Source organism: Cryptomeria japonica, chromosome 4 (genome assembly GCF_030272615.1).
Source record: "Cryptomeria japonica chromosome 4, Sugi_1.0, whole genome shotgun sequence".
Lineage (NCBI taxonomy): Eukaryota > Viridiplantae > Streptophyta > Pinopsida > Cupressales > Cupressaceae > Cryptomeria > Cryptomeria japonica.
Window position 1 is genome coordinate 478,382,022 of NC_081408.1, and position 12,142 is coordinate 478,394,163.

A 12,142-nucleotide genomic window follows, 5' to 3' on the forward strand; every position below is an offset into this window, starting at 1 on the left:
CAAATTAATTCAAATTACAAGTTTTAATAGGTTTTTCTTTAGTCAAATATACAAAATTTATAAATTATAAAGTATTAAATTGGTGAGTATTAAAGTGCAACTACAAACAATTGACATGAAAAGTATTTCTAATCCAAAGATGTGCATTTCTTATTAATTAAACCGAATATTGTGAAGTAAAGTAAAATAACCCTTAACTCTCAAACTAAACCAATTTTATATTGACTAATATCAAATTATAGTTAATTAAAGTAATCAACAAAGGTTCACTTACAATTAGACTTCAATCAAAGTTATAATTCAACTAGAGTTAGAAAATCATTCAATTATGGTTACAATTAGTATCAAGGTTATGTTTAACAATATAGTTTTAGAAATAAATTGGGTTAAAATTAGGGTTAGGGTTAGGATTCTATTGCATTTCTAAAATTATTTAGTTTGATTTATAATTATATTTTTTGTTTTCAAAAATTTTAAAAAATCATTTGTATGAAGATTATGTATAAATATTTAAAAAAAAATCAAAATAATGAGATTGACAAAACATAATTTCTATATAACAATTCACCAATTAGAAAAGAGAGAATTAGGATCAAGGTTAAAATTACAATGAGAGATATGTTTAGGGTATGGATTAGGGTTAAATTATGGTTAGGGTTTCAATGAGGTTAGAGTTAAAAATTCATTCAGGTTAGAGTTAACATTAAATTAGGGTTTGAAGAAAGATAAGATTGTGACTATAATGTAATTAGGGTTAGAATTAGACTTAGAGATAGGATTAGAGTTAGGGTGCAATTAAGGTTTTAATGTACAATTAAGGTTATAAGAAAATTAAGGTTAGTGTTGAGTTACACTAGGATTCAATTAGGGTCAAGGTAAAATTAGGACTATTAGAAAAATATTTAAGTTAGGGTAAGGGTTAGGGTTAAATAATGGTTGGGGTTAAAGTATAGTTATAGTTAGAGATTCACTACTCATATATATATATATAAAATAAGTGTAGAGAAGTGTCTATTTATTTATCAATTAATCAAATTAAAGTGTAAGAAGGATATCTCTCGGTTTATTCCAATTTTTATATTATTAAATTGTATGAAGATAACTAAAATAATAATATTAATTCATTTTTTTTAATTCTATATATGTGTGTTTATTTATTTATATAAAACTTTTAAAAATAAAGATTCTAAATAATTTGAAAAGAAAATTTAAACATTCTAAATGTTATTTCAATGTACCTAAAATTAGAAACTTAACACTCATGCATCTTAACGAATTAACACAAATTGATTGCAACCAATTGTAATAGCACTAAATGCAACTACTAAATATAAACTCTTAAAATATAAAAAATATAATCGAGAGACTAATTAATTTCCATCTTTTTTGCGTATAAATGTACCAATTATAGTCCATTAAGGGGAAAGGGAGAGCAAATGAGTACGCAATTTTCACGACGACATTACAAATAAAAGGCTAAGACGCAGACAAGGCCCGAGGACGTTAGATTTCTCGCTATCAACCATGACAACAATCCGTAGGTTTTGCTGCGATGACCTCCTTCGATTCAGTTCCGTTAACTTGGATCATCTCACTGAAACTGTAAAATTTTCTTCCATAAAAAACTTACCTTTTTGTTAATCTGATTTGCAATTTTAAAAAAAACTCACTGCCATTTTAAGGGTTTAGAAGCATTTGAAGTGAGTAGATAGGTTAATTCTAGTGTGTGTGATTATCCATGGCAGTTCAATATGTCATTTTATCTCACATACTTGGCGAGATGGCCGGATTATTTCCACGTTGCTGAAGGCCCTGGCAATCGGATTATGGGATATAGTAAGCTTTTCAATCTTCATCATTCACATAAACCAGTGCATTTATTTTTAATTATTATGTTTTTCGCTCTCTTTTGCGTTGTAACGATTACTTTGAAGCATTGGTTATCTGCTGGGGCTTCACTAACTCAAACCTGGTCCTCACTGTAATTTTAGTGTCACGGTCTTTATTAGCTTCTGTCCACCCAGTTGCTTTCCTGCATTTGGATAGGATAGAAAAACGATAATTTTTCGTGATTCTGGATGTCTTGTATATTCTTTTTTTTAATGATTCTGGATGTGGTGTATATTCTTTTTTTAATGCACGGAGGGTTAAACGAGGTCCTCTTCCACAGAAAAAAAAATCATAAACAGAGGCGTTTAATACAATTAAAGCAGCATTTCTTCGGGATTGATCACGGGGGAATAATTTTTTAATATGACTTTTTCATACCTAAAACAGAAAACAGCTCACACCGAGAAGCTCCTAACATAATTAGCATGCAGTATGGCAATGACCATAACCAAAGACACCTAACAGCAACCGAAATTTAACCTTATGCGTAGAAAACAAGAAACTGCATGCTACCTCCAACCTAACTTTTAGGAGAAGTGTCCTTGGAATGACCTGTATGGCATGCGAGTGTTGCAGAAAAGTACAGGATCTTTTCCACCTCTGCATCAGTTAGAGCATATGTTGGCTTGAGCTCCTTCATCGATAGAATTGGGCCAATATAATTGGGGTTTAGATCAGTTTTCATCCTTAAATCACGCTCCTCCTCGCTTAGATTCATTCCGCTGATACTTCGGAAATTTGAAGGGGGTTTGCCTCAAGATATGTAGGCTATACGGGATCTACACGTTCGGTTTTTGTAATGCCCCCTCCCTAATTTTATATTAAGAGGGGGGCTTTTCCCTGCAGAGTGCTATTCTCTCAAAGCAACAAGATCCCTGTCTCAAGGCTCCGTCTTACCGACATTAAGATATTCTATGAAAGAAAAGTAAACAGTTCAAACCAAATCATGGGTCTAGTTAAGAAGCAGCGCCTGTTTGAAGGAAAGACAAAATTAATTTATTGCTAAATGACTAAGGAAAGGTGGTGTCCTTTTGAAGAGGGGTATGAAAAATTTAAGAAAGGAGAATGGAGTGACATCATTGAAGACATTTTTATATATTTGACTTTATCTCCTATGGAGCAGAGATTGTGTTCAACAGCTTGAGGATGAAACCCCTGGAGGCCTGAAAATTAAAGGAGGAAAATCCTTTTCTTTGTTGGAATCGATGAACACTGAGAGGGGGGATGAATAAATGTTGTGCGAATTTCAAACTTGTTATGTTTATTCTTCAACCACCCCGATGCATAAGAAAGAAAGTAAGTGCAGCAACACAAAACAAATAACCAAGCAACCATAACACCAATATTTTTATGTGAAAACCCAAAAGGGAAAAACCACGGTGGGATTTGAACCCACAATATTATTGCACTATGGCCAATAGCAAAACAATATTACATAAGGGGAATGCACTTGCATTCAGGCACACTGCTTAGAGCTCACTGCTTAAGTTACAAAAACAGGGCAACAACTCTGGAGGAAGGCTCACTGTCTTACAAGAGATTACAAACTGATTACAACAAGTAGTGAATTGGAAAATAGCATTTGATTATGCCAAAAGTCGGTTCCGGTTAAGTGCAAAATGATCTGTTGCAATTGATCTTCTTATCTGCTTTGTTTTGCTCTGCAATTGCTTACCAAATCAACCAAGATCAAAATGCCCACGTGAAACTCTGCTCAATCGCTTCAAGGCAGTCTATCACACCATATCTCACACCAAATGCATCATCCAAATCGGTATTATATATCTGCACATACAAAAATTAATCTTTCATAAGTCAGCTTCACCTAAAACCTCATAACACGCAACATGAAACGTGTTCCACCAAAGTCAGCTTAATCCGATCACAAATCCAAATGCGGACCAAAACAAGATGATAAAATGCTTCCCATAAGTCGGCCCAGTCACCTCAAATGCAAAACTAATCTTCGAAATCATCCCAACAAATCTACAACACATGTTACTAAAAATAGTTCTATCCTAACTGAAATACTGGATACCGAAGCTCTTAAACTTGTACAAAATTCACCACCGGATATCAGGATCACAAAATAATTTGTCTTGAACTTTGAACCAACTTCCTAGATCACTGCAACCAAAAATACGTCGCCGAAACCAAGATGTGCACCATGATCTCATGTTCTGAGTTCCACCATCTAGACTTATGCCTTCTGAACATAATGACTTCCGGTAAACCAATTCTATGTACACCAGATAGGATCTGCAGACTGAGTTGCCATCAATGACAACCTCTAAGCATCTATCATGCACCAATCTTCACCGGAGTCACCAAAACAGTGTCATTTGCCAACATTCTCCCCCTTTGGCATTGATGGCAACACTATGAAAAATGAATTGAATGAACTGTGCATGCAAGGTTGCAAAATTTTCAATTCACAAGGAATATACAAGCTCCCCCTAAGAATTTACACCATTTTTCACTCTGCTTTCTCCCCCTTTGACAACAATGCCAAAGATTGATGTACAAGGTTATATACAACTACTCACACAAACTTAAAAATGTCGGCAAAAATTGTTCCAAGGGACAGCAAATGATTATCCCATGCCTTCTTTAAACTCTCCAAAATATTTATCATCCCGCTGAAAAGGTAAACATGCATTTCTGCTTCCTTTCTATCTGCCCGAATAGGCTTATTCAGTGCATCCTCAACATCCTGCATGCTACACATCAATGAGTCTATCTCGAGAGTGATAAGACTGCTTAACTTTGCTAGTCTACTCAAAACTCTATCCTTTTCTTGATTTAAGTTCTTGATTTTGTTCAGTACACTCAAAACTTGGGGTTCAGATTTGCCAGCCGAAGCAGATTGTGGTGATTAAGGCTGTGATATGCTTGCTAGCTGACCTTCACACTCCCTCATCTTCTTGTCAATGTCTATAGTGAACTTGGGCAAAATTAGACATGACTTGTATATATTACCTCCTTCATCAATTGCATCCTGAATATTTTTTAGTGCAGTAACTAAACTAAGTCTATCATCTTCAATCATTTTCAAACATTGCTTTAACTACATTTCATTGAATTGATTCAAGACTTTAATATTCATGGCCTTCTCCAAAGAATCAAAGTGAGTACTGTTATCACAAAAGCTTGCACCCTTTCTGAGCTATGGACTCAGCAACCTTGTGAAACATGGAAACAACCCTGAAGTGTGGGACCTTGCGCAAGGGGGTTGAATCTCCGGAGAAGGCCTACTTCCTTCTCTATCTAGGTGTTGGTGTTGAACCAACTCAACACTTCAAAACTACCTCCTAAGCCTATCCTAACAATCTGCACAGGTAAAAGGAAGAGAGAATTTGCTTGAAACAAAGGGAGGTGATGCACCAAGAAGAGATTGTTCCTCTCCCCACTGAAATGACACAAAGAATTAACTGAAACACCCAAGAGATGCACAACTTCAGTTGTATGAGTGACCCCAATGCATATATGAAGGTTAGAATTCACGGAATGCCAAGAGGGGAGAAGAATTCCCACAAGTCACACTCAGAAAACCAGTTAACACAACATATATGAAGAGAAATTAAAGCCACAAGACATACACCTATGATGGAGGTAAGAAAGCATACACATCATACATAAGTTGAAAAGAGGCAAGAATGGTGATTTTTCAATTAATCATAAGGCCAAAAGACAATCTTATAGTTGTAGAAATGCAAAAAATAATTACAAGTCTTCAAGAGAAGAGAAGAGCATGAGAAAGCTTAAGGCAGCAGGGAGAGAACCCTTTACAATGAGGCTAAACATCCTTTATATAGAAAATTGGTTACAATGGTGACATGACCCCTGCATGTTAGTCTGGAAGTGCATGCACTTGACTTGTACATGCAAGCAACCTAGCCATACCTCCAAAGGCAATTCTGAGGAAGGTGGATTGACTGACCTTCCAAAGTTAGACATGACATCAGTCACCCAGCATGGCCCTCGTACCTTCCTTGATGGAAATCCTGCCAAAACATTTAGTACACCCATGTGGCTCCACAAAAAGTCACCAAAACTGTCGGAGCATTAAAGGCCTTGAGTGTCGATCATGCCATCAGGAAGTGTTGTCAGTCGGAAGGAAGCCCAAGAACTTCGAAAGTTCGGACTCCCGAAATGGAAGAACCTCGGAACCTCGGGGTTCCGGGATAGGAGGAGGGAGAGCAGTAGGGGACTTCGGAACCTTAGGGTTCCGGAGTTCCAGAGAATTCGAAAAGGCTAAGGAAAGAACCTCAGAACCTCGGGGTTCCGGGATTGAGAGGGAGAGAAGAAAGGAACCTTGGAACCTCGGAACCTTGGGGTTCTGGAGTTCCAGAGGAACTAGAGAGGGAAGGCAAAAGGGGAAGGAACTTCGGAACCTCGGGGTTCCGGAGTGAAGAAGGGGAAGCGAGGAAGAGGACTTTGGAACCTTGGGGTTCCGAAGTTCCGAAGGGAGGAAAGGAAGGGAACTTCGGAACCTCGGGGTTCCGAAGAAGGGAAAAGAGGAAGGAGGGGAACTTCGGAACCTCGGGGTTTCAGAGAACTAAGGAAAGGCTAAGGGAAAGAAGGTAACCTCGAAACCTCGGGGTTCCGGAGCAAGAAGGAAAGCGGCTAAGGCACAAAACTTCGGAACCTCGGGGTTCTAGAGTTCAGCAGCTAAGGCACAAAACTTCGGAACCTCGGGGTTTTGGAGTTGCGAGAAGGGGAAAAGGAAGGAAACCAAGGCAAAGAACTTCGGAACCTCGGGGTTCCGGAGTTCCGGAGAAGAGAAAGAGGGAGGCCAAGGAACTTTCGACAAGGCAACACTCCAAACCATGCTTCCACTGCTTTTATCCTTGATCAACTGGGGTGGTGTTGGTCCATGGAACATATCTCTAATCGGTTCTCGCTGATGGACCAAGGGTGTCATAAAATGACAACAAGTACCAACATCACCTAACAAACCTTTGAGATTGCTGGAGGGATCAGATGAGACCGGTTTAAAAGATGGCATGATTTTCTCTAACATATCCCCTGCCAATGATATTAGCTCCTTGTCTGCAGAATGGGACTTAAGCAAGTCCTCACTGGCTTTGGCTTGAGCTAGGGTTGCTAATTTGAGTGGTTGAATAGGAGATAGAGAACTCAAGTCAATTGGTCCTTGACCAAAATCATCTGGATCAACAACAATTTGTTTCCCTTTAACAACACCAGTGTCATTTGCCACTGTTGCCGGAGCCTGATCTGCCTTCTCTTCCCCTTTCATCTTATCTACAACTTCTGCACTCTCAACCTTTCCATCTTTCATACCATCATCTGCATCCTTCTCAGCATCTATTGACTCCTCAACTGCTTTTTCAAACACAACTTCTATAACCGGAGGATCCTGAACAGCATCATCGGAGGTATCATTTGCACCATCATCATTGTCAACTGGAGTTTGATCATTGGACTGCCCTTCCAGAGTAACTTTCTCAGGTGACTAATCCTTTTGCTTACTGGGGACAATTGTATCTACTTCCGGAACATATGTGTCTTGATTGGGTTCTTTCGGATTCACATCAACTCTCCGATCTATCAAAAATTGTCTCGAAATGGTTTCTATTTCCTTGATCACATTCATCTTTCTTCCCTACCATAAGCTTGTTCACCCTTTTCTTGCTTCAAAATCTATCCTTGGCAAGTTTTAGTAACCGAGTGACTTCATCTTTAGAGATAACAAATTATAGATTTACTAGCACATATTCTTTTATTTTCTCATCCTCTTGGCTAGCGGTAAGCCATCTTGCATCTAAAATGTCATATAGACTTTTAGGGATCATAGATGCAAGTTCTATTAATGCCTTTCTATATACATCCATATACTCTACAATGACTTCTTCAACTGCCCTCTGATCCTTATCATCATAATTCTCATAATATATAGATACATTATTCAGATTCCCATCCTTATGAACTTCATCTATTAACTCTTTCAAAGTCAATGGAGGCACTATTTCAAATGTGCCTTCTATCTTACCAGATTTAAGAGCTTCATCTAACTTAGATTTTTGCTTCTTGCTTCCTCTAGATCTTCCGGATGGCTCACCTTGAGTCTTTGTCCTTTTGGAGGGTGGAGCATCACCGGATGGCTTCCTGACTCTCGAGCATAAGCAGCAGTCTTCTTAACTTTCCGGATTTCTTCATCTGACTCTGTCTCCTCCTCAGCTGCAGTATATTGCCTCAAAGGCTTCTCCTTTTTCCTCTTCTCAACTCCACCGGTTGATACTGTTGGCTTGGGCTTGGGTGGAGGTACCGGTTTCTTCACTCCAGAAACAGGTGCAGATTTAGTAGGCTTAGCTTTGGATTGCTTAGAAGAGGACACCGATTTAGGTTGTGGTTTGATCACATCCTCTTCCTTCAGTATATTTTGAGCTCTAGCCCTCTGTACAACATCTTTTGATAGACCCATCTGTTCTGCAACAACCTCAACTTCCTTTCTGATCTTTCTCTTTCTTCCGGCATTAGTGAATTGCTTGTGTAGGCTTAAGTCCTCTTTAAAGGTGCCAAATCTTTCTAACTCAGGATCTACAGGCTTACTCAATAGATGTTGAGCATATGCTTCAAGTGTAACAACATCCACCTCATGCCCCATGGGTATGATCCAGACAGTCCTTGGTTCAATTGCCTCCATATGACATTGGTCCTTATCGACCATGAAGTAGATAGTTTTCTCATATTTCTCAACAATTTCTATAGGTAACCTCTCCCTATTATGCATTGAGGCTTCAAAAGATTTGAAATATCCCCACAAGGTTGATTTTTGAACAACAATATTACCCAGTCCCTGCAATCCTTCCTTAATTTGAATGGCCATCGGTTTATCATAACCCCACTAAATCTTCCCAATACCGGGGATCTCATTCAAGAAATACAATGCCAGGCAAACAATCAAGGAACCGTACTTGAACACATGCTTTTTGTCTTGCTTAATCTTCTTTAGGTTGCTTAATAATTCATTGAGAAGCACTGAGCACATGTCATACCTCTTGACTTCCTTCAGCATCTCATAAGCTGCAAATATAGCAATACTGGATACAAAATTATGCCTACTTGATTGATATACCTTGTATCCAATAATCATCGAGGCAAATCTAACATCGTGTTCTATGATGTCATTGATTGTCTTCGACTGACTGTCAAATTGAGATCTGGTAACCTTTGTTACTGTAGTATTTTGTACTTTCCTTAGACCAGGGACTTCACCGGTTGCTTTCAAACAGGTAACTGCTTCAATGGCCTGCTTAGTGATCTTATGAGGTCGGTCCAACCACATGAATTCATCGTGGATTCGGCTCAAATGTATCGAACCCATTCTGGTTCGTCAAACACCGGGAAATGGACGAATTGGATGAAACCCTTATCTTGCAGTGACTTGTATTCCGGTTTCAAATTTCCTAGATTGTCCATCATGTGCTTGGTGTAAAGTGAAATTATTTCTGCATTCCCAAGCTCCTCAACATTGCAATGAATGTATTCCCTAATATTCTCGTTGTGGAGTACGCCGTATAGAACAAAAGAAAATGCACCTTCCGGATCATCCTTAGTGGATTTGAACAAAAGAAAATGCACCTTCTTGAACATGGGCCTCGACCTCTCAGAAATTTCGACTACCAATGGAGTCGCAACACTAGATGTAGATGCAGATGCCATTTTGAAATATGGGTACGAAAAGATAGCTTCAAACAGAAAATACCTTTTGATTCTCAACTGGGTACAAAAAATCGCTGATTGATTGCTTCAAGCTCGGATTTTGCTGCAAAAACTCCTTCGTTTTGCTATTATGCTTCTCTCTTGTTTGCATTGTGAAGAATGAGCTCTTGAAATGCCTTTTTATCTACCAAAAACCTAATTTGTAGCTGTAATAAATGCACAACCCTAATGTCTCCCGGATACACTGTATTTCACCGGATTATCAAACCATCATGGAATTTTCTAGATAACATCTAGACAACTAATCCCCATCATCTACAACCATTCTTGACCGGTTACAGATCCCCGAAAGGGGGTTCTAAATATCTACATGATAATCTACCCCCTAAGGCTAAAATGCCCTAGTTATTGAATGAGGTTCCATCACCGGATTCAAGTGTGGAGCCATTTTGAACAACAAAATCTTCTTTCTTAACCCACGTTTTCTTATGCTGATCTTTGATTTCATCTACTTTTGCTTTGCCTTTCTCATCTGATTTGCCTTTGTTTACCAGATCATTATTCTTATTTCTGCAATACCTTGCAATGTGACCTGGTTTGTTGCATGCATGGCAAACAACATTTCTATGCAGAGGTCTGAAGTTCATCTGATTTGGTCTCATCCTGCATTGGTTAGAGATATGTCCAAACATCCCACAAGTATAACATCTCTTGTTCTGACAATTATTCATTATTGCTTTGTAGATGTTTGACTTGTGACCAAAATTGTTTCATATGAAACATTGACCGGTAAAGGTAGGACCATTGTTCACATTATTCATCATTCCATTATTCATCCTACTTTTGCATTGATTTGCCATATGACCAAATTTATTGCAAGTAAAACATCTACCATTGAATTTATAAGCATTAGGCTATCTATTGGGAGGATTCTTGCTCATCTGATGATTAGGCTTTGCATTGCTCTGTTGAGAGATATAAAGGAAATGAATCAAAGCATCCGACAACATCACCATGGAATGGATCAGATCAGAGCTGTTATTAAGTTACAAGCAGTAACATCTTTGTTGTTGGTGGTATGCATGGGGATGTGCTGAATATGTATGCTTAATACATGAAGCTTGATAATGTTGTTATGCAGAATTTAGTAGTAGTAATATTAATATAGGCCGCAATATGAATGACAATCATACTTGATTTCATATATATTCATAATACATGAGAAGCTTGTATACTTATAATTTGAAATCATGTTATTATTGCCAGCATTTAAGAAGATGGGGATGAGATGTTCCAAAGAGGGGCAGTCTAAATCCAAGCAATAGGTTAAGTTCCAAGATAGGGTGGATCAATGACCCATAAGCCTTTAGGGTATAGACCCAAGATAGGTAAGGGCTTGGATCTATAAACTTTGAGGGAACCTATTGTATTTGGCCTCTAAGCACTTTGGTAACATACATAGATCCTTCCCTTAAAACTGAAGTAGTAGCTGGTTTTGATATCTATATTATGAACTATAATAAACTGAAGAATATCAATGACTAGCTTCATGATTAGTCTCTCAATCAATTTTAGTATATTGAAATAGATTAATTATGTTAATCAGGTAGGGGACATTACACAAACAACATTTCTTTGCATAGGTCTGAAATTCATCTGATTTGGTCTCATCCTGCATTGGTTAGAGATATGTCCAAACATCCCACAAGCATAACATCTCTTGTTTTGAAAATTATTCATTACTGTTCTGTAGATGTTTGACTTGTGACCAAAATTGTTGCATATGAAACATTGACTGGTAAAGGTAGGACCATTGTTCACATTATTCATCATTCCATTATTCATCCTACTTCTGCATTGATTTGCCATATGACCAAATTTATTGCAAGTAAAACATCTACCATTGAATTTATAAGCATTAGGCTATCTAACTGGAGGATTCTTGCTCTTCTGATGATTAGGCTTTGCATTGCTCTGTCCAAAACTGGAGGATTCTCCTTTTTCATACCCAAGTCCTCTTGTGTCCTTTCCATGTCTTTGATTTTCCAGCATCTCATCAAGCCTTGTTGAGCTAGCATTAAATTTGTCTTTGTATTCATTTGCAGTAGCAAGTTCATCCCTTAAGGCAACAATCTGTCTTTCAAGTTCTTGTCCATCATTCCTTGATTGCATCAACTCAAGCTTTAGTTGATCATTCTCATAGGTAAGTCTATAGCTTTCATCTGATCTGTCTTTCAACGATTGAGTCAAACTTTCTTCATTCTTTTTCCGGTCTTCAATTTCCTTAGTTAGCTTCATCACAATGGATTGCATCTCATTCTTTAATACAACATTCTCTCTAGCAAGCTTTTCACATTCTTCAGTTTTGCTTTGGTCTTCAATGCTTTGCTCTTGTTTCTTTTTCAGCTTGTCCATCAACTCTTTCCTCTTGTCTCTTGAAGTGTTGATTTGATCTCTCAAATCCTTAACGAAGTCTTCAACTGCATTCAAGTTTCTCCTGAAGGAACTTATTTCATTTCTTGGTGTATCAAGATCCTCAAGTTGTTATGTTTATTCTTCAACCACT

The 12,142-nt window shown here is 37.8% G+C and overlaps 1 protein-coding gene across 1 annotated transcript in view; it reads left to right on the forward strand.

Annotated features, from left to right (window-relative positions):
- Positions 1-1,409: 1,409 nt before the first annotated feature.
- LOC131062543 (N-terminal acetyltransferase B complex catalytic subunit NAA20) overlaps positions 1,410-12,142 on the forward strand; it is a 99,231-nt gene continuing 88,498 nt past the window's right edge. The window contains exons 1-2 of the mRNA XM_057996238.2: positions 1,410-1,602; positions 1,746-1,836. Coding sequence (XP_057852221.1) covers positions 1,525-1,602; positions 1,746-1,836 — 169 coding nt within the window. The 5' untranslated portion in view covers positions 1,410-1,524. The remainder of the gene's footprint in view (positions 1,603-1,745; positions 1,837-12,142) is intronic.